Source organism: Schistocerca nitens, chromosome 4 (genome assembly GCF_023898315.1).
Source record: "Schistocerca nitens isolate TAMUIC-IGC-003100 chromosome 4, iqSchNite1.1, whole genome shotgun sequence".
Lineage (NCBI taxonomy): Eukaryota > Metazoa > Arthropoda > Insecta > Orthoptera > Acrididae > Schistocerca > Schistocerca nitens.
In genome coordinates, this window is record NC_064617.1 from 922471053 (window position 1) to 922495589 (window position 24537).

The 24537-nt window shown below is 41.1% G+C and overlaps 1 protein-coding gene across 1 annotated transcript in view; it reads right to left on the reverse strand.

The window, feature by feature from the left end:
- Positions 1-24537, reverse strand: part of LOC126253547 (U6 snRNA phosphodiesterase 1) — a 56201-nt gene that overhangs the window by 26688 nt on the left and 4976 nt on the right. The window contains exons 2-4 of the mRNA XM_049954953.1: positions 22818-22960; positions 22548-22728; positions 22307-22466 (exon numbers count right to left, since the gene is read on the reverse strand). Of these exons, the coding sequence (XP_049810910.1) occupies positions 22307-22466; positions 22548-22728; positions 22818-22960 (484 nt within the window). The remainder of the gene's footprint in view (positions 1-22306; positions 22467-22547; positions 22729-22817; positions 22961-24537) is intronic.

The following is a 24537-nucleotide window of genomic DNA, read 5'->3' on the forward strand; positions in this document are numbered from 1 at the left end:
TGTTTGTGGTATCCTGAATTTTCCATTGCTTTATGACTGAAGAGGATCGTTCAACATGACAGAAGTGCAACCCTTCTGCAAATTGCTGCAGATTTCAATGTTGGGCCATTAACAAGTGTCTGCACATGAACCATTCAAAGAAACATTATTGATATGGGCTTTCGGAGTCGAAGATCCGTTCATGTACCCTTGATGATCACTCAACACAAAGCTTTACGCCTCGCCTGGGCCTGTCAACACTGGCATTGGACTGTTGATAACTGGAAACATGTTGACTGGTTGGACAAGTCTCGTTTCAAATGGTGTCGAGCAGATGTACTTGTATGGAGACAACCTCATGAATCCATGGACCCTGCTCGTCAACAGGGGATTGTTCAAGCTGGTGGAGGCTCTATAATGGTGGGAGGCGTGTGCAGTTTGAGTAATATGGGACACCTGATACATTAAGATACAACTGACAGGTGACACATGTGTAAGTATACTGTCTGATTACCTGCATCCATTCATGTCCATTGTGCATTCCGACAGACTTTGGCAGTTCCAGCAGGACAATGTGACACCCCACAAGGACACAATTGCTACAGGGTGGCTCTAGGAACACACTTCTGCTGGCCACCAAACTCCCCAGACATGAACATTATTGAGCATATCTGGGATGTCTTGCAACATGTAGTTCTGAAGAGATCTCCACTCCCTTTCGTCATTACAGGTTTATGGACAGTCATGCAGGATTCATGGTGTCAATTCATCAATTCCCTTGAGCACTACTTCAAACATTAGTCAAGCCCATGCAACATCGAGTTACAGCACTTCTGCGTCCTCGAAAGGGACCTACACGATATTAGGCATCTGTACCAGTTTCTTTGGCTCTTCATTGTAGGTGTTACTAGAGCAACAGGAGGAGGAGTGTCCCCAACGATCAAGTGGACACGCATAGTTTCATGGCACTGGGGGCCAGTTTTAAGAAGTATAGTTGTTGGAGATGCTGTTTTCATATAGGGTGATGTCGTCCTAGTCATAGCATATGAGAATCCCATGTGTACAGGGTTAAGAGCTGCATCAAACCAGTCTCAGGACTGAAGACCACAACGACGACGACGACAGGGTTAAGACTGTCATATTTCTTTTTTGCCTCTGTAGGTCAGCCTATCTTCTTTTCCTACTGATAAATGGCGCAGTCCAGTGAACAGGGTGGTACTCTCTGCAGTTGACAGGAACTGGAGGAGGGGCACAAGGAATGTTTGCGTCTGAGATGCTAGTATTCCTGACGTGTGGGGGCTGGCATTACATCAAGAGGACATGTGCCCACATTTTCAGCATTTGAAGCACCGCATAAGGGGAGGAAAATAGGGTTTAACGTCGCACCGGCAGACCATTACCTTGACCTTTTCAGGCAATGGATAACCATGGAAGGTCAGGATGGAGTGGAGTGGAATCCCTTAAAAACCCAGAATCTTGAACCCCTTATCTGGTTCAGATTCATTGATGTCATCTTTGCAATCTGGATCGAGGGTGAGGACACACTACCCACACTCCTCCAGAATCTCAACTACTTTTCCCCCATTTGCTTCTGGTCCAACTCAACACAACAAGCCATCTTCCAGATGTTGACCTCCACCTCAAAGAAGGCGATATCAGTACCTCCGTCCATATCAAACCTACTAACCACCAGCAATATCACCAGTTCGAGAGCTGCCACCCGTTCCACACCAAGAAATCCCTTCCGTACAGCCTGTGGTAGTCTGATCTGCAGTGTGAAGTGGTCCCCCTCCAAATATACTGAGGTTCTCACTGAAGCCTTCACAGACAGTAATTATCCTCCTAACCTCATACAAAAACAAATCTCCCAGGCCTTATCTTTCCAGTATCCCACCAACCCCTAAGTCTCACTGTCTGGCCACTGAGGAGCATTCCCCTAGTAACTCAGTACCATCCAGGACTGGAGCAACGGAATCACATTCTCCGTCCAGGGTCTCAACTACCTCTTTTCGTGCCCTGAAATGAGAAATGTCTGCTCACTATCCTTCCCACCCCTCCCACAATGGTAATCTGCCATCCAGCAAACCTACATTGCTTCATAACCTGTGCCATATGGATCATTCCCACCAGCACCAGCTTTTCTGAATTGCGCACGTGGGAACTTTCCCTGCAACCCTGCAATACATCCTACGTTCCTGTAACCCTCCTGGTCTCAACCTTCGTTAGGCACTGTCCTCACTCATCCAGCCCATTCCCTGTTCCCATTCCAGCACTACACAACAGTCACTCCACCTCACTACACAGCAGTCACTCCATCATTGAAATGAAGGATGTCATGTTTAGCAGCGTGCACACCAACAGGGTGATCCAATTGATTCTTGACCACAATTTGTCAGTGGCCATTCATGCGGAGAGAGAACGTGTTGGTTGTCATGCCCACATAGAATTCAGCACAGTGGTTGCAGCTTAGCTTGTAGATCATACGACTGGTTTCACAGACAGGCTTCATCTGATGGGATAGGTGATGTTTGTGACTGGACTGGAGCAGGTGGTGGTGAGAGGACGTATGGGACAGGTCTTGCATTAGGCCTATTACAGGGGTATGGGCCATGAGGTAAGGGGTTGGAAGCAGGGTTGTGTAAGGGTGGGCAAATATGCTGTGTAGGTTCGCTGGATAGCAGATTACCACTGTGGGATGGGTGGGAAGGATAGTGAGCAGGACATTTCTCATTTCAAGGCACGATGAGAGGTAGTCGAGATGCTTGGCAGAGTATGTGATTCCGTTGCTCCAGTCCTGAATGGTACTGTGTTACTAGCGGAATGCTCCTCTGTGGACAGACGGTGGGACTTGGGCTTGGTGGGAGACTGGAAAGATAAGGCACGACAGATTTGTTTTTGTATGAGGTTCGGAGGATAATTACTGTCTGTGAAGGCTTCAGCGAGAACCTTGGTATATTTCGAGAGGGACTGCTTCTCACTCTAGATCCGACGACCACAGGCTGTACAGAATGGACTTCTTGGTGTGGAACGGGTGGCAGCTGTCTAAGTGGAGGTATTATTGGAGGTTGGTAGGTTTGAAGGACCAGATGCAGCAAATGGGGGAGAAGGTGTCAAGGTTCTGGAGGAATGTAGGTAGAGTGTCCTCACCCTCGAACCAGACTGCAAAGATGTCATCAATGAATCTGAAACATTTGAGGGGTTTAGGATTCTGGGTTTTTAGGGGATTCCTCTAGATGGACCATGAATAGGTTGGCGCAGGATGGTGCCCATAGCCGTACCCCAGATTTGTTTGTAGGTAATGCCTTCAAAGGAGAAGCAATCATGGATGAGAATATAGTTGGTCATAAGGACTAGGAAGGAGGTTGTTGGTTTGGAATCCATTGGGTGTTGGGAAAGGTAGTGTTCAATAGAGCTAAGGTCATGGGCATTAGGAATGTTAGTGTAAAGGGAAGTGGCATCAACAGTGATGAGCAGGCTCCATGTGGTACAGTGACAGGAACTGGAGAGTCGGTGGAGGAAACAGTTGGTATCTTTTCTGTAGAAGGATAGGTTCTGGTTAATAGGTTGAAGGTATTGGTCTACGATAGCAGAGATTCTCTCAGTGGGGGCACAGTAACCGGCCACAATGGGGTGTCCCGCATGATTAAATCAATAATAAATAATAAATCAAATAGGGATAATGTAGCAGTAGGTTTAATAAGGAAATAGGAATGTGGGTAAGTTACTATGAACAGCATTGTGTATGCATTATCGTAGCCAAGATAGACATGAAGCCCATGCCTACCACACTACTAGCTCTGCAGACGAGGAGATTGAAGAAATGTATGATGAGGTAAAAGAAATTTTTCAGACAGTTAAAAGAGATAAAAATTTAACCGTGCTGGGGAACTAGAATTAGATACTAGGAAAAATAGTAGGCGAATATGGACTGGAGAAAAGGAATGAAAGAAGAAACCACCTGGTAGAATTTTGCACAGAGCATAATTTTATCACTGCAAACACTTGGTTTAAGAATCATAAAAGAAGGCTGTATATGTGGAGGAGATGTGGAGCCACTGGAAGGTTCCAAATTGATTATATAATGGTTAGACAGAGATTTAGGAAGCATATTTTAAATTGTAAGGCATTTCCAGGGGCAGATGTGGACTCTGGCCACAATCTATTGGTCATGAACTGTAGATTAAACCCACAAAACGGCAAACAGGTAGAAATTTAAGGAGATGGAACCTGGATAAATTGAACCAGAGGCTGTTGAGAACTTCAGAGGGAGCATTATACAACAGTCTACTAGAACACGTGAAAGAACAGAGACGAAGACAAACGGGTAGCTTTAAGAGATGAAATAGTGAAGGCAGCTTGCAGCAGAGGATGAAATAGGTAAAAAGGCAAGGCCTAATAGGAATCATTGGATAGCAATAGGGATTTAATTTAATCGATGAAAGTAGAAAATTTAAGAATGCCCCGAATGAAGCTGGTGAAAATGGATACAAACGTTTAAAAAATGAGTGACAGGAAGTGCAAAATTACTAAAGAATTGCTTGAGGGCAAATTTAGGGATTTAGAAGCGTATTTCACTAGGGGAAAGATAGATACCGCCTACAGGCAAATTAAAGAGGCCTTTGAGGAAAAGAGAAGAAGCTGTACAAGTATCAAGAGCTCAGATGGTAAACCTGTCGTATGCAAAGAAGGGAAAGCTGAAAGGTGGAAGCAGTGAATAGAAGATCTATGGAAGGGAGATGAACTTGAAAGCAATACTACAGAAAGGAAAGCAGACGTATTTGAAGATGAGATTGGAGATAAAATACTGCAAGAAGAATCTGACAAAGTCTGAAAGATCTAAGTTGAAACAAGGGCCTGGGAGTACACAATATTCTGTCAGAACTACTGATAGCATTGAGAGACCCAGCCTTGGTAAAAGCTCAAACAACAGGGGACTGACATTCTAGGACATGTACTGAAACTATGAAATAGTGCACTGATAATGGCTAGGCACATCACGAAATCTGGATTTGCTTTAATAAAGCCTGAAAGGAAAGGACGACTGATTGTTGGGTTCCATTGTTTTGAAGGTCATATCAGTCATTGAGTGCATTCCACATTCCTAATGGAAGGTAACTTGACTCGTCCATCTGATGTGCAAAATATACGAGAGAGGCAAAATACCCTCAGACTTCAAGAACACTGTATTAATTCCAAGTCAAAAGAAAGCAGATGCTCACAGGTGTGATGATGGTGTTTGGTTTGTGGGGCACTCAACTAAGGGGTCATCAGCACCTGTACAAAGTCCCCAGTTTTACACAGTCCAATTTTGTACACAATCCAATCGAGCCACTGTCACGAATGACAATGATGATGATGATAACACAAATACCCAATCCCCAGGAGAGAAAAATCCCCAACCTGGCCAGGAATCAAAACCAGGACCCCATGATCCGGAGGCTGCAGCACTAGCCACTAGACCACGAGCTGTGGATGCTGACCGGTGTGAAAATTACTGAACTAACAAACAATGGAAACTCCAGGTAAGAATGTCAACAATGTAGGAAAAGATAGATTGCTACTTACCTTATAGAAGACATGTGAAGCTGCTGACAGACACAATTAAAAGACAATAAGTGATGGCTACAAAATACTAACATGAATTATCTACAGAAGAATGGGAAACTGGCAGCAGCAGACCTCAGGGAAGATCAGTTTGGATTCCCGAGAAATGTAGGAACACATGAGGCAATACTGAACCTATGACTTCTCATAGAAGGTAGGTTAAGGAAAGGCAAACCTACATTTATAGCATATGTGGACTTAGAAAAAGCTTTTGATGATGTTGATTGGAATACTCTCTTTAAGATTCTGAAGGTAGCGGGGGTAAACTACAGCGAGCAAAAAGCCAGAACAGAAACCAGATGGCAGTTTTAAGAGTCAAGGGGCATGAAAGGGAGGCAGAAGGTAGTGAGATAGGATTGTAGCCTATCCCCGATGTTATTAAATACTTATATAGAACAAACTGTGAAGGAAACCAAAGAAAAATTCAGAGCAGAAATTAAAGTTCCGAAAAAAAGAATAAAAACTTCGAGGTTTGCCAATGATATTGTAATTCTGTCAAAGACAGCAAAGGACTTGGAAGGGCATTTGAATCGAATGGATAGTGTCTCAAAACGAATACAAACATATAAAAAAAAGTTTTTCATCACCCTGCTTCCCAGAACTTGGGAAGATAAGTCGTTGACTGTGGATATTGTATCACAGACTCAGTCCCTTTGTTCAGAGATGTCACTAAACCCACCCAAAGATGGAAACAACCATGCTTGAGCACTACCTATTACACTGAGTGGGTCTGACAGCTGATCAGTTCCAGTCATTCCACCAGGAACCGCTCATACTGTCTGTAGTTCAACCATGCCTAGACGGTCAATACCGCGGTTCGATTGCCTCCGCATTGTTACTTTGTGCCAGGAAGGGCACTCAACAAGAGAAGTGTCCATGTGTCGGCAGAAAAACAGGAACTGTTGATGACATACCCCACTCAGGCTGCCTAAGGGCTACTACTGCACTGGATGACCGCTACTTATGGACTATGGCTCGGAGGAACCATGTTGAATAATGCTTTTTGTGCAGCCACAGGACTTCGTATTGGGACTCAAACTGTGTGCAATAGGCTGCATGATGCACAACTTAACTCCTGATGTCGATGGCGAGGTCCATCTGTGCAACCATTACACCATGCAGTGCAGTACACATGGGCCCAACAACATGCCAAATGGACCGCTCAGGATTGGCATCATGTTCTCTTCTCCGATCAGTGTTGCATACGCCTTCAACCAGACAATTGCCAGAGACATGTTTGGAGGCAATCCGGTCAGGTTGAACAACTTAGACACACTGTCCACAGAGTACAGCAAGGTTGAGGTTCCCTGCTGTTTTGGGGTGGCATTATGTGTGGCCGACGTACACTGCTGGTGGTCATGTGTACGATATGTGAATGCCATCCTCAGACAGATAGTGCAACCACATCGGCAGCATATTGGTGAGGAATTCGTCTTCGTGGACAACAATTTGTGCCCCCATTGTACATATATTAAGAATGACTTTCTTCAGGATAACGACATCGCTCGTCTAACATGCCTGGGATAGATTAAAAGGGCTGTTTGTGGATGACATTACCCACCAACTGCTCTGAGGGATCTAGGCCGATTTGCCATTGAGGAGTGGGACAATCTGGAGCAACAGTGTCTTCATGAACTTGTAGCTAGTAAGCCACGACGAATATAAGCATACATCAATACAAGAGGATGTGCTACTGGGTATAAGAGGTACATGTGTGTAACGCAATCTGGACCACCACCTCTGAAGGTCTCGCTGTATGGTGGTCCAACATGCAATGTGTGGGTTTCATGAGAGTTCCAGAACTCTTGTAACCGAGGTGATGCAAAACGTTTTTTGACGTATGTATATGATGAACATCAACAAAAGCAAAACAAGGCTAATGGAATGTAGTCAAATTAAATCAGTTGATGCTGATGGAATTAGGCTAGGAAACTACACATTTAATGTAGTACACGAGTTTTGTTATTAAGCAGCAAAATAACCAATAATAGAAATAGGGGAGATATAAAATGTAGACTGGCAATATCAAGAACAGCATTTCTGAAGAAGAGAACTTAAAATCAAATATAGATTCAAGTATTGGGAAGCATTTCCTGAAGATATTTGTCTGGAACGTAGAGATGTATGGAAGTGAAACATCGACACAATAAACAGTTTAGACAAAAAGAGAAAAGAAGTTTTTGAGATGTGGTGCTACAGAAGAATGCTGCAGATTTAATGGGTCGATCATGCAACTAATGAGGAGGTATTGAATATAATTGTGGAGGCAAGAAATTTGTGGCACAGCCTGACCAAATGAAGGATCAATTGATAGGGCACATTCTGGGACATCAAGGGCTCACCAGTTTAGTACTGGAGGGAAGTGTGGGTGGTAAAAATTGTAAAGGGAGACCAAGTGATAAATACAGTAAGTAGATTCAGAAAGTAGGTTGCAGTAGTTATCCAGAGATGAAGAGGCTTGCAAAAGATAAAATAGCAAGGACAGCTGCTTCAAACCAGTCTTCGGAGTGAAGAAGACGACGACAACAACGACAACATAATACTCCTTTGACCTTTCCCTTCTTTGCTTAGTATTGGTTTTCCATCTGAGATCCTGATATTCATACAGCTGCTTCTCTTTTGTACAAAGGCATCTTAAATTCTCCTATAAGGAATATCTATCTTTCCCTTAGTTGTGTATGCTTCTATACCATACCATTTGTCTTCTGGCAATTCTTGCTTCACCTTTTCACATATTCTGTCAATCCCATTTTTTGGACATTTTTAATTCCTTTCCCCTGCTTCACTTGATGAATTTTTATATTTTCTCTTTTCATCAACTAAATGCAATGTCCCCTGTAATACACAAGTATTTCTACTAGTCTTGTCTATTTATCTATTTGATACTCTGCTGCTTTCACTATTTCATCTCTCAAGGCTACCCATTCATTCATCATCTACTGTACTATTTCAGTCAATCATTGCCCAATGCTCCCTCGACTCTCTGCATCCTTTGAATTTATCCACAGTCCCATTCTTTTTAATTTTCTACCTTTTGCAATTTCTTCAGTTTTAATCTACAGTTAATAACTAATAAATTGTGGTCAGAGTCCACATCTGCCCCTGGAAATGCCTTACAATTCACAATCTGGTTCCAAAATCTGTCCTACCATTATATAATCAATCAGAAACCTTCTGGTGGCTCCAGGTCCTTTCCACCTATACAGCTTTCTTTCACGATTCTTAAACCAAGTGTTAGTGATGATTAAATTATGCTCTGTGCAAAATTCTACCCGGCAATTAGATTTTCGTTTCCCTCAACTATCTGAATAATTTGTTTTATCTCAGCACACATTTCTTCAATCTCTTCATTATCTGCAAAGCTAGTTTGCTGTGGGTGTTGGTTGCATGTCTATCTTGGCTATGATAATGCATTCACTAAGCTGTTCATAGTATATTTCCCACATTTTTATTTTCTTATTCGCCATTCTACCTACTGCTGCATTAACCCTACTTGATGTTGTATTTATAACCCTTTACTCACCCAACCAGAAGTCCTGTTCCTCCTCCCACTAAACTTCACTAATTCTCACTTTACTTAACTTCAACTTATCCATTTCCCTTTTTGAATTTTTTCACCTACCTACCCATTTAAGGGGTATAACATTCCACAATCTGACCCACAGAATGCACATTTTCTTTTTACTGATATCTATATCCTCCTGATTAGTCTCCACCTGGAGATACAAATGGGGGCCATTATACCTCCGGAATGCTTTACCCAAGAGGAAGCCGCCATCATCTAACCATACAGTAGAGCTGCATTCCTTCAGGAAAAATAACTGCTGCAGTTTCTTCCTTGTTTTCACAGTCATTCACAGTATCAGAACAGAAAAGCCATATTGGCTGGTGTTACCAGACTAGATCAGACAATCATCCAGACTGTTGCCCCCTGCAACTACTGAAAAGACGACTGCCCCTTCAGGAATCACACGTTTGTCTGGCCTCTCAACAGATACCCCTCCATTGTGGTTGCACCTACATCTACATGATTACTCTGCTATTCACAATAAAGAGCCTGGCAGAGGGTTCAATGAACCACCTTCAAGCTGTCTCTCTACTGCTAAACTCTCAAATGGCGCACGCAGGAAAAATGAGCACAGTGATAAATTTTGTCGTCATACGTTGAAGGGAGCAACAATAATATGAAACATACAGGGAGCTATGCGAGAAAAAAAATTTCCACTCTGTGCAATAAAATGACCCCGATTACGAGCAAGCAGTTGTCTACAAGATAAATAGTAATCAAATAAGCGGTTAGCTGGTATCTGATGCTGTGCTGTTTAATATTTCAAGTGGGCCCTTACTGTGGGGTAACACCCATCTGTGGCAACAGAGTGGTATAATGAAATTTTATTTCATTGTTTAGTTAAACAGGGCTCTCCCTCATAATGTTTAACTTTATTTAATCATTGTTTAGTTAAACTGATATTAAACTGTGATTTTCCTAATAGATGTTTACCTTGGCAACATAAAAGCAGCTACTCTTTGCACGTGTACAAAGTACACCATGCACCCACTTGTTATGAAAAATGGCACGCCTGCTCTAGGGTTAAGTAACCAGAGATGTTAACAGTAGATTGGATGGATAGGTGGTGTAAATTTCCTCAGGTTGTAAAGACTATTGATTGCCAGGCAGTAAGGGACAGCATATAGATGTAAATAGGTGTGATTTCTCTTACAATGTTTTTTTGATAAAAAAAACAATAGATATAAGGAGTAAGACAACTAGCAGTGTATAATTTGGAAAATAAACATATGTTAACCTGGTATTTCTTTCCCCAGGCTTATGTTCATGAGCCTACTAGTATATAAACTTACTTCATTTATGTTTTGTTTGTCAGCTCTGACATCATATGCTATATGGATAGGCCTATTTACATGCCTAATTGTGATGTACTTAGCAAGCACAAGTTCCATATGGTAAAAGTTAATTGTAATCAGAGGGTCAGCAATCTACACTTTTATTGGTCAAATAAGATTAGTAAAAGCAACTGGAACTGTAATATCTACGAAACAGCAGATGTGAAAGTTCATAAGTGAAAGATACTACTGATGTGAGGAGAAATTTGTTCCATATGAGTCTCTTTAAATATGAAAAATTTACTTTACCTCAAAAGATCAGATTTACTTGCATAGTAAACACAGAGTATAATAATGTTGAATGCATAAATAATCTGATATATGACAATATAAATAAATATGTATTGCCTGTCATGAAGTTATGTTATAATGACTTTTGTTCTAATTTAATGTTGTAGTAGTGGTAAAGTTTGGAACAATTATGGAGGAAATGTGAAGAGTTAATGTAGTAACAAAAGATACTGTGTAACAATGAAAAGGGATTAATCTTTTGAAAACTGTTGTAATGAAGCTGTGTTAGTAACATCAGTGGAAGATGTGGCAACTGATGGTCAAACATATAGGGAGACTCTTCTAAGGGCCATCAGTGCATTTTCTCTGCTGTTTTGACAGATATCTGCATTTTCACTTTTGCAATCTGTAGATAGAGTTAGCTGAAACAAATACTGTTCATCAAGCCTTTCACATGATGCTCAGTGTCACTAGAAAGTGTGTTTTGTTATGAGAAAAATGATTTTTAAAGTAGAATTTTACACACCCATTCAATTCAACAGTCCTATATTAGTGCAGCGATTGTTTGTTTTATCAATATGCATTAAAAGGGTCAGTAAAATATGGAGAACAACCAATAACCCAACCGTGACTAAACAGCACTGCTGCATGGCAGTATCAGTCACCACAGATCTGCTTGGTGCTGTTGCTGCTAGAGTACTGGTCACACTAGACTAATTTAGGACTGCTCAATAGAATGGGCACATAACATTCCACTTTAAAAATCATTTTGGTCATAACGGGAAACAAATCAATGTTTTCTATCAACACAGGGCTACGCAGGAAAGACCTGATGAGCAGTATTTGTTCGGGTTACTCTAGCTACACATTGCAAAAACTGAACTGCAAATACCTGCTGAAACACCAGAGAAAACACACCTGATGACCCATTGGAAAGATACCCTGAGTGTTTGTGCTTTGAGGAAGGATGTAGGTCATTATGAGGAGCAATGATGTACAGTGAGGAACGCTGTAATGAAGAGGTTAGTATATGAATATACTCATTACATATAAGCAAGATAGCTCAGAAAATGGACTTTCTACCAAGTATTGAGAAAGTAAGGTTGGAAGAAACATGTTGCAGTTTCAGTAATGTAAATGAATGAAATCACTGCAATAACAACATTACATTTATTTGACAAATTCTGTTTGTACACTCAACTGAAACACCATCTACAACATAGAAGTATTTAAATTAGTTGAAAGCCACTCTCTGATCACAGGACAGGGATCACAAGTTCGCAAAACCGTAGCTGTGATGTTCCTACAGGTGATCCAACACAAGGCACAGCAAGTCAATAGTGGATAATCCCTTAGCTTTCAACAATTAAACAAGTGACTATGCCAACTTAAATTAAGCAACATCACCATCTACGTCTATACTCTGTCAATCACTGATGTGCATGGCTTTCAGGATGTCATGTGAGAAAGGTGCAAGATGTGTTTCACACATTCTATGTTTTTGAAGTCCAGGCTGGTTGGCAAGGAGGAGGACATTCTGTTCGAGATATCTTAGTACATTGGAGCTCAGAATATGTTTTAAAATTTTACAACAAATGGATGTCAAGGATATTGGGTGGTAGTTTTGTGGATCACTTCTGCTACCCTTCTTGTAGACTGGTGTGACCTGTGCTTTCTTCCAACTACTCGGCACAGTTTGATGAGTCTACAATAAAATGCAATCAACAGAGGGACTAACTCAGCTGCAAACTGGATATAGGATCTGATAGGGATTTCATTGAGCCTGGGGGCTTTGTTCAATTTTAACAATTTCAGCTGTTTCTCAATGGTATTGACATTAATATCTATTTCACACATATTTTTAGTTGTACGAGAATTAAGTTGGGGCAATGCTCCTGAGTTTTTCTTTTTATAGAAAATTCGAAAACTGAGTTAATCATTTCTGCTTTTGCTTTGCTACTCTCTACTTGAGTTCCAGTCTTGTTCATGAGGGAGTGGACACTAACTTTGGTGCCACTGAGAGCCTTGTTCAGTTTTATAGAAAATGAAGGTTATACAGGCATACATGAAAGGTACAATTAATTAGCAGAGATATTTGTGCAAATACTGAAACTATTACATATATAAAGTGAGCAAACAGAAAACAATGAAAAAACAAATTGAACAAACATATGGCAAGAGGTTCAAGCAAATGATAATAGGAACATGACAGAATATGCTGAATTAAACAAACATATCCATGAATGTCTAAGAAGCTGTAAGAAAAACAATCCAAACATAACAAAAAGAAACAATTAAAAACAAAAGACTATGGAGAAAACAAAATAATCTTCTCTCACTAAAGATTACAACTAGTGTGTACCTACACAAGAGAACATTTTATACGCATCCCAAAATATTTTCACTGTTTCCATAGTTCAAAAACCAAAAACACAGATTGTTAAAATTACAAGTAATGATGTTTTACAAGTAATGCTATTAGAAATGTATAGAGCAGTTCAGAGGATTAATATAGAAAGGTGCCCAAGCAAGAATGGTGTCTTAACAGAGATTGTTAAAACTGGAATAAAAGTAAACAAAATGAATTTCCAAAATTATTTACAGTCAGTCTGTAGAGGAAGGCAGTTTTCGAAAACTGAACAATGCTTTAATTCTTTTACTTCACAGGAAAGATCTATCAGCCATCCAATCATAATGTACAAAATATTCTCTGCCCGCATCTCGTGGTCGTGCGGTAGCGTTCTCGCTTCCCACGCCCGGGTTCCCGGGTTCGATTCCCGGCGGGGTCAGGGATTTTCTCTGCCTCGTGATGGCTGGGTGTTGTGTGCTGTCCTTAGGTTAGTTAGGTTTAAGTAGTTCTGAGTTCTAGGGGACTGATGACCATAGATGTTAAGTCCCATAGTGCTCAGAGCCATTTGAACCATTTTTGAAAATATTCTCTGAAAACATCAACTGTATAGGAAAAACATTAGATTTTTAACAGGCAACGGAAGTAGTTGGCAATTCACGACTGTATTTATAGTATGAAGCAATGAATACAAATTACCGATCTGCTTGCAATTCTTATGTTTTGGGAAATCCTTTACTAAGTTATGATGAAATCTGTGCTAATAGCCCTTGAGAAACAAGATAATGACTGCATGCAACATCACTGTAGAAACAATATCATGTAAATGACTCATACCGGAGTAGTAAAACGAGGTATGTGAAAGGAGTAAATTCTGCATGACTGCAAAGTAATGAAATACTGCACAACTGGTCTATGGGAAGCTTGCAGTCCCGAAAGACTGTGGCGAAATGCAGGGACACCTGCAGTGAATCTGCAACTGGTGCAATGGCTGCAAGCTCTTAAAATTAAATCTCCAGTTTCATACACTACTTTCAAAGGGAGCAATTATTAATTTCTTGTTGAAAAATTGTTTTATGAAACACTGCCCACTTCTATTAATCCAAGCCTTGACTCAAGATCTGCTTTCCTACACAGATAATCACATAATAAGCAATAACAATTGGCTATGCCATTGTGTGCTTCTGCATTTACACAGCAGATCAATGGAATCCGTTACATTGTTCATGTGAATGTACTAAAGACTATTATGTCAATGCTACAACTGCCATTATATTACTTCATGGCAGTGAAAAATTTAGAACTGAACATGAATTGTGTGGGGATCACTAAACAGCATCTCTGATTTGTATCTGTATCTCTGTATCTGTAGCTAAAGGTTTTATGTAACTTCCAAGATCTATAAGCTCTGTGTAAAGTAAGACATATGTTGAATGACATTAAATCACCTTCTAGGGGTGTGTGTGCATGAGCAAAATTTTCAGTTATTTTATGTGCCTTTTAGCAACTCAACATCTTTACTAGAGCTGTTATCTTTAATCTTCAATTATGAGTACAATAAGGAATCAGCCAAGGAGATTCCATATCACCACAACTATCATCAACAGTCCTAAAGGAAGTTTTCAAATCCATGACTGTGAAAATGAAGGAATGTGTGTCAATGCAAAACGAATCACCTTTCCTACATTAATTGGACTGTACTATTTCTTACAGTGTGGATGCATTTCAACAATTAACTGCAGATCTTAATAGAGGGAATTTAAAGGTAGGCTTCAATTTCAATTAGGAAAAGGGTAAAATAATATGTTGTTGTTGTTGTGGTCTCCAGTCCTGAGTCTGGTTTGATGCAGCTCTCCATGCTGCTCTATCCTGTGCAAGCTTCTTCATCTCCCAGTACCAACTGCAGCCTACATCCTTCTGAATCTGCTTGGTGTATTCATCTCTTTGTCTCCCTCTATGATTTTTACCCTCCATGCTGCCCTCCAATACTAAATTGGTGATCCCTTGATGCCTCAGAACATGTCCTACCAACCGATCGCTTCTTCTAGTCAAGTTGTGCCACAAACTTCTCTTCTCCCCAATCCTATTCAACACCTCCTCATTAGTTATGTGATCTACCCATCTAATCTTCATCATTCTTCTGTAGCACCACATTTCAAAAGCTTCTATTCTCTTCTTGTCCATACTAGTTATCGTCCATGTTTCACTTCCATACATGGCTGCACTCCATACAAATACTTTCAGAAACGACTCGATGTTAACAAATTTCTCTTCTTCAGAAACGATTTTCTTGCCATTGCCAGTCTACATTTTATATCCTCTCTACTTCGACCATCATCAGTTCTTTTACTCCCTAAATAGCAAAACTCCTTTACTACTTTAAGTGTCTCATTTCCTAGTCTAATTCCCTCAGCATCACCCAATTTAATTCGACTACATTCCATTATCCTCGTTTTGCTTTTGTTTATGTTCATTTTATATCCTCCTTTCAAGACACTATCCATTCCGTTCAACTGCTCTTCCAAGTCCTTTGCTGTCTCTGACAGAATTACAATGTCATCGGCAAACCTCAAAGTTTTTATTTCTTTTCCATGAATTTTAATACCTACTCCGAATTTTTATTTTGTTTCCTTCACACCTTGCTCAATATACAGATTGAATAACATCGGGGATAGACTACAGCCCTGTCTCACTCCCTTCCCAACCACTGCTTCCCTTTCATGCCCCTCAACTCTTATAACTGCCATTTGGTTTCTATACAAACTATAAATAGCCTTTCGCTCCCTATATTTTACCCCTGCCATCTTCAGAATTTGAAAGAGTATTCCAGTCAACATTGTCAAAAGCTTTCTCTAAGTCTACAAATGCTAGAAACGTAGGTTTGCCTTTCCTTAATCTAGCTTCTAAGATAAGTTGTAGGTTCAGTATTGCCTCACGTGTTCCAATATTTCTATGGAATCCAAACTGATCTTCCCCAAGGTCGGCTTCTACCAGTTTTTCCAATCGTCTGTAAAGAATTCGCATTAGTATTTTGCAGCCGTGACTTATTAAACTGATTGTTCGGTAATTTTCACATCTGTCAACACCTGCTTTCTTTGGAATTGGAATTATTATATTCTTCTTGAAGTCTGAGGGTATTTCGCCTGTCTCATACATTTTGCTCACCAGATGGTAGAGTTTTGTCAGGACTGGCTCTCCCAAGGCCGTCAGTAGTTCTAATGGAATGTTGTCTACTCCCGGGGCCTTGTTTTGACTCAGGTCTTTCAGTGCTCTGTCAAAATCTTCACACAGTATCATATCTCCCATTTCATCTTCATCTACATCCTCTTCCATTTCCATAATATTGTCCTCAAGTACATCGCCCTTGTATAGAACCTCTATATACTCCTTCCACCTTTCTGCTTTCCCTTCTTTGCTTAGAACTGGGTTTCCATCAAAGTTCTTGATATTCATGCAAGTGGTTCTCCTTTCTCCAAAGGTCTCTTTAATTTTCCTGTAGGCAGTATCCATCTTACCCCTAGTGAGATAAGCCTCTACATCCTTACATTTATCCTCTAGCCATCCCTGCTTAGCCATTTTGCACTTCCTGTCGATCTCATTTTTGAGACATTTGTATTCCTTTTTGCCTGCTTCATTTACTGCATTTTTATATTTTCTCCTTCCATCAATTAAATTCAATATTTCTTTTGTTACCCAAGGATTTCTACTAGCCCTCTTTTTTTACCTACTTGATCCTCTGCTGCCTTCACTACTTCATCCCTCAGAGCTACCCATTCTTCTTCTACTGTATTTCTTTCCCCCATTCTTGCCATTTGTTCCCTTACACTCTCCCTGAAACTCTGTACAACCTCTGGTTTAGTCAGTTTATCCAGGTCCCATCTCCTTAAATTCCCATCTTTTTGCAGTTTCTTCAGTTTTAATCTACAGTTCATAACCAGTATATTGTGGTCAGAGTCCAAATCTGCCCCTGGAAATGTCTTACAATTTAAAACCTGGTTCCTAAATCTCTGTCTTACCATTATATAATCTATCTGATACCTTTTAGTATCTCCAGGGTTCTCCATGTATACAACCTTCTTTCATGATTCTTAAACCAAGTGTTAGCTATGATTAAGTTATGCTCTGCGCAAAATTCTACCAGGGGGCTTCCTCTTTCAATTCTTAGCCCCAATCCATATTCACCTACTATGTTTCCTTCTCTCCCTTTTCCTACTACCGAGTTCCAGTCACCCATGACTATTAAATTTTTGTCTTCCTTCACTATCTGAATAATTTCTTTTATCTCATCATACATTTCTTCGTCATCTGCAGAGCTAGTTGGCATATACACTTGTACTACTGTAGTAGGCGTGGGCTTCGTGTCTATCTTGGCCACAATAATGCGTTCACTATGCTGTTTGTAGTAGCTTACCCGCATTCCAATTTTTTTTATTCATTATTAAACCTACTCCTGCATTACCCATATTTGACTTTGTATTTATAACCCTGTATTCGCCTGACCAAAAGTCTTGTTCCTCCTGCCACCGAACTTCACTAATTCCCACTATATCTCACTTTAACCTATCCATTTGCCTTTTTAAATTTTCTAACCTACCTGCCCGATTAAGGGATCTGACATTCCACTCTCCGATCCGTAGAATGCCAGTTTTCTCCTGATGACGTCCTCTTGAGTAGTCCCCGCCCAGCGATCCGAATAGGGGACTATTTTACCTCCAGAATATTTTACCCAAGAGCACGCCATCATCATTAACCATACAGTAAAGCTGCATGCCCTTGGGAAAAATTACGGCTGCAGTTTCCCCTTGCTTTCAGCCGTTCGCAGTACCAGCACAGCAAGGCCGTTCTGGTTAGTGTTACAAGGCCAGATCAGTCAATCATCCAGACTGTTGCCCCTGCAACTACTGAAAAGGCTGCTGCCCCTCTTCAGGAACCACGCATTTGTCTGGCCTCTCAATAGATACCCCTCCGTTGTGGTTGCACCTATGGTATGGCTATCTGTATCGCTGAGGCACGCAAGCCTTGCCACCAACGGCAAGGTCCATGGTTCATGGGGGGGGAGGTAAAATAATATATAACCAATATACGAGAAAATAAATAATACCAATTAACAATGAAGTTGTACGTCCAGTTAATGTGTCTATGTATTTGAGGCTACTGATGACAATGACTGGCTTAATGTCAATATAAATTACACAGAAGAGCAGAACAGCTATTGAACGATTTTGATGAACTAAATATTTTTTTTTTTTTTAATTAAGCTTGCAACATACCCAAAAAGTAAAATTTACAAACACTTTTTTTTTACTAATTTGGACTTACGAGGCAATGTGACACAGACTTTGAAATAGTAAACAATTTCTGTGACCATGTGTTTGTGACTTGTGCTTGTGTGTTTTTTCTACTTCCAAAGGAGGAGTTTTTTGACTGAAAGCTTAAATGTTTAGCAGTCCTTCCATGGCGTCAGTCTGCGACTCAATGCTGTCTATGTGATGAGTAGCAATCCAATCCTTTCCATAATATTGTTGATAAACAAGAATGATTTACAAAACTGCTAAAACTGCCAAGTACACCAATGAGATTTTGGGCACTAACTGATTCAGCAATCAACTATTCCTTGAGATATGGTGGATTTTCACTATAGCCATTTAATCAACCACTTATGTATGACTGCCCACGTGGTCTTAAATATAGTGCCATCAATTTCTGACCTAACTTGTGCTTCCTCAGTTCAGTAGATCCTGTGGAATAGTTTGTAGGTAGGGCCTATGAGTTTTCATAGTGCCATACACCAACATTTGATCTACATACATCTCACTCCACCAAGGTGTAGCGATTATGTGCTTTCTGATACTCAGCATGAGATTAAGTTTTTTTAATTAGTTTCCAAATCTCATTTTACACGTTTTCCATCATCACGACCTGCAGAGTAGTTCCAGTTTCACACTGTGTGTGTGTGTGTGTGTGTGTGTGTGTGGGTGTGTGAGAGAGAGAGACCAAACAGCACAATCCAGTCAATGGGAAGGGATATCACGCAAAAAAAAACAGGATTTCAGAGCAGCATGAAAAGGAAGCAGCGGGAGGGGGTAGGTGGAAACATTAGACTGGGGTGTCCAAGAACCACCACACATGGTGGGGCACCAACACGAACACCTTACCATACCACTAACACAATATAACGAGAATGACATCAGGGAAGAAGACAAAAGGAAAGGGGACAAACAACCGCTCTACAGACCATACAAAATGTAGAGAAAAGGTGAGGAGAGCCTGGCTGGTATGGAGCAAGGTCAAGGCCTTCATTAAACATCTACACTAACAGAGGAGAGACAATTTCCAGAGCAAAATTCAAGGACTTATACCTGAGAATATGAACCACTTTCACAAAGAAAATTGAGGACAGACATAACCATGCACGGCCATCTGCTAACACCAGAAACAAGGAAGGTGGGGTGGCATATTTAGTGCAAAGGGCCAAAAGGAAGGGAAATCCAGCAAAATATGGATCACCATGATCGGAGACACACAACTAGAAAAAGAGAGGGATGGCTCATTGCATAGTAAAAACCCATGGGTCAACCCAGTATGGCCAATATCAAGATGGTAGAGGATGGTGGACTCTCACTGGGAGAGGCAGAGGGAAGAATACCACATGAGAAGAGTCTCCTTGATGGCGTAAAGTTTATTATACAGGGTTGGGGTTGGAAGAGGGGGAGGAGGGGAGCCTCACAAGATTCAGCCCAGATTGAGCAATAGAGGATTTGACGTAAAGCCGCAAATCCACCTCTGAAGGGGTTACAGCGAACGGAGGGTAGGTGGCTACTGCCCTGCCCCCTCCCCCCTGCCAAATGATCAGCAAGTTCATCACCTGGAATACCAATGTGGCAAGAGACACAAAGGAAGTTTACCAAACAAGGAGCACCACCAAGCACAGTGATTGATGTGGATGGCAGAGACCAAGGGATGGCAGGAAAAACACCAAGCGATAGCCTGAAGGCCATTCATTGAGTCCATACATAACAAAATTTGTGTGAGGGAGGAACGTTGAATGTAAATACTCCACTTGTGGCAGACAAGAGGTGTTCCACGCCAACAGAAAACGTGAAGGCATAACCCTCATGATCAGTGGATTTAGAGCCATCAGTGTAAAAAACAATGCCATCCTGAAACTCCTGTAAGAATGTTCGGAACAAACAACAGAACACCATCTGAGCAATGGAGGCTTTCAAAACCCGGAAGAGATCCATCCAAACCCACGGCCGAAGAACCAACCAAGGGGAGGTGGTCAAGAGAGCATGTGGGGAAGAGGACAAGGAGGGGGGGATTGAAGTCACAGCAGAGAGAAGTGAAGTGGAGCTCAGCCAGTAAACCCATCTGATGGTGGGTGTCAACAATCACCAAACAGACAGTCCACTGTACATTGGGGAGATATGTGCCTGAAATGCAAGAACCGAAAGAACCTCTGAGTGGCGGGACGTATGGCTTCACATCACACTGACCACACATAACCTTGACCTTCTCTGGGAACGTATCTCCCTTGAAAACAACAATAAAGACGCCAGTGTCCTTGGGGTTAGCCTTATGACCTTCCTGCACATGCTAAACAGAAGGAACACCCCTTTGTTCCAGATTGGTCCACAGTTCTTCAGTTTGGAGGACGAGTTCCCTATGAAAACTGACTACCTGGATCGCAGTCACCGGGACGTCACCAACATAATCACAAGCAAGAAGAGCTGCATATTGGATGGGAAGTTCTTGTCAACAGGAAAACCATCCACTTCTTAGTGAGAGACTCCACTTTGCCAAACTTGTCTTTGATATTTTCCACAAAAAGTAATGGCTTTGTGGAAATGAATGTGTCCCTCTCGTTCTAGTACAGACCAGGTAGTGGAGAAAGTGTTTCAGCCCACACTGGTGAGCCTGGCCCGCCTTCCAGGATGCAGCATCTTTCAGTGATTCATTACCACTTGAAGAGATGGTCGTAGGAGAATGGTCTGATTTTTGGAGCTTGATGTGCTTCATATGCAAAGCATTCGCCCTGATACCACCCACTCTGATCAGGGGCTCTCCCCTTGGGTATCACGCAGTCACAGCAAGGGCCATCTGGCACGGCTGCTGCTGCCAGGAGTTCTGATGCTCTGGAATAAGAAGCAACCACTCCTACGAATATATGAGGCTGCAACAGCTCAAGTATCAGAAGTGTGATCCCTGTGTTGTCAGATGGCTTACCCAGATGGGTACATAACAGCCCCATCATACTGACTGGCTACACGTGCTAATGGCCCAGAGTGGCGGAGGGTGCTATAGCAGGGAAGGAAGGGGGAAGAGGAACCCATACCTTAGACACTAGGGAGGGAGTTCTTCCCCAAATGGCTCATACTACAGAGAAAATTTAGAAGTGAAGGTCAAACCCCAAAGTGGGACCAAAAATGCCTAATCAGAAGGATGACAGAGAAAAGGTAAGGGGAACAAAACTGCGTGGAAACCAGGTGGATAGCAAGATTGATATGAGTAAGAACACTGAGAGAAGAGGAGGAGGAGGAGGAGGAGGAGGAGGAGGAGCACAGCGGGAGGAGGAAGGACATGGAAGGAAATGCAGCCCGGGAAGGAAGAATGGACTGCAATAGCTCAAGGCCACGTACAAACTCACAATAGAACCACAAGCCCCCTGGGGACGGGTTAAGGCACTGGACTAGTATTCTGCAGGAGTAGTGTTCATATCTCATCTGGCCATCAGATCTTTGAAAACATTGTCAATTTCCTTTATGAGCTTAATTCTGCTATTTGGAATCTCCTACAGAATTTAAAAATCTCAAAATAATTGCTGCAATATTGACAGTTCTTGCCTGAGAAAATTAAATTCTGCTTTTGCAACACTGCTAAAAAACATTTTCAGTACTCAAAATCACTCATAAATGGCACCTTAACTGCTTACAGAACCAGCAAAACTAACCAGAATATATAATTATGACAGTATTTCACTGATAAAACTTGTGCCAACATATGATGTACTTCAAATCTGTTACAAAGAAACATAGGCACTTATTACGAGTACATTTTAAGAACAGAACAGGCAAGAAGCAGATAACTACCAACTGCTGAAATAATGGCAATTGATGCTAGTCTGGAACACAATTTCAATCTGTGCATGCCTTACCTACATGCTAATTGTGTGCACACTTAACGCAACCTCAATTCTGTATCAAGTACAATATTTTCTTTTTTAGAGATAATTATGATTCTTACCTCATAGAAGGCAGGTAACTTGAATTCAGAAAGACACTCATCTAACACTCTTATTGCACTCATCAGCGCATCTGCCCCAGAAGAAACTGTCAGCCCAATAAATGTTCTGGTTTTTGCTTCATTACAATACACATTCACTGAATCAAATGTTATACGAAACCTGCAATTTGGAAACATTTGAATACTTATTTGACAGCCCAGTAAACAGATGAATCTGCACAGAACAGTTTGTGTATTTTACCTTGGCAACTCTTTTACTTTCTCAGAAACAGAGTCCACAAAGGGGTCAATCCAGTGATGCCGCAGTACAACTGTTTGGGTGAGGCTTATGTGTAAGTCGCTGACAGGTTTAAGTACAGCTATGCTCTCCAACAGATTACAAAATACCTCCAGCAAAGTATGTAGTAAAGGCGATGGATCACCTGCAATGTTCATGTATTTCGTTAGAAGTTTCAGAAAACTATGTAACACATAGCAAGTTCATTTACACGAGATACAAATTATTTATTACATGGTATATATACAAATGTCACCCAGTTTCCTCTTTCATGTGGAAAGGATCTAACTCGTCCTTCATGAAGCGATGGATCATCATCTGTTCTTTCTTGTTCATCTTTATTGTAGAGCGAACGCAGAGCAGGTGGAAGAGGCAATCTGTAACAAAGTTTTGTCACAGTACAACTATTAATTTTACAGTACCTATTCTATCACAAATGAAAGTTGGACGGTGACAATACAAAGTCGAGGATTTATGAGAATACACTGGGGAAACTGAAGTCAAATTTGTCAGCTCATATTGCCCATAATACGAGGCATGAAACATTACTTTGATACAGACACAGAAGATGTTATTCTGAAAATATATGTCTAGATGTTGAATGGGTGGAGATATTGAGACACATTACAACTGGCTAGCTTTCTTTATGACATACAATAGGAAAATTAATCCACAACTCGCCTGCCACCAAAAGCTAGTTTAAATCGCTCGGAGAGGACTGTTCCAAAGTTTTGAAGAAGTATCTTGATCCAGAAGATGAACTCAAGGATATGTTGGAACACAAGAAATAAAATCAGTTCTTTGTAACTGCTGTTGAGAATACCATAGAAGTTCTAACTTCTTTAGAAAGAACAAAACTTGAGAAGTTGTATACAGTTCTATCAAGAAGCCTTAAGGCTACCTTCAAGAATTGTACAGTTTCAGTTAAGCCAAAATTTTTTGTGTTCAAACAGAAACATATGGTTTTCTTTCCTGGAAGCTGCAGTACAGTTCTTCCAGTTACCTGAAATAACCAATGTGGGGGTATCGTACGTTCTAAGGTTCAACATGAAAACATTTAGTCATTGTAAAAATATTAACTTCTGTAGTTTTTAAAATATTGAAGACATTGTCTCATTGGATGGGCCTCAATTTTCTGAGATCACAGATGTACTCAGATTTAGTTAACTGTGCTTCATTACTGAAATTCTACGAGCTGCAAGCAGCCTTATTTAAGACTATCTTAAATTTTGCCATTTCTGGTTCACCTCCTGCACCCTAACCATTTGAGGAATTGCCGTCCAAACCATCCCTGCACTGGGATCTAGCCGTATCTGCCCAAACTGACCACTTTTATAACCAGGCAGGGCAGTAACGGTCGCTTCTCTAGGTCAGCCATGCTGCACCCTCCACCCGCCAGCCAGCACTCAGCAATACAAATCTATCTTACCACTTTCCAATTGTAGGTGGCTGAACAACTAGTTTACAAATGTTTAACATTACGTAGTCAAACAAGGATATCCAATTGCATCCAGGTTGCTCAGTGCATGATGAGAGAAGTGCAGAGGAACAAGAAAAAGAATGTCAAGTCACCCAAAACAATTGATGGATGAAATTCTGTGTGTGTGTGTGTGTGTGTGTGTGTGTGTGTGTGTGTGTGTGTGTACAAGTTACCCACCAGTATGCACCATGCAGTGGCTTACAGAGTATGTATGTAGATGCAAATGTCTTCACGCAACCTGTAGGTAGACATGTAGATATCTTCACTCTTGCTAAAGGCAGAGGCTTAGCCAACGTGTTTTCAAAGTTTACTGTCATTTGAGCTGGATGTAACCCACCTGGGATATTAATGTTGCCCACAGTCCCCGTGCCCCAATGTGGGGAGTTTTCAGCTCTAGCACCAATAGTGTGTTCCTAACATTGTTTCGATGCTTCACCTGTGACGTATCTGATGATAATGTGTTTGCACTTGTAT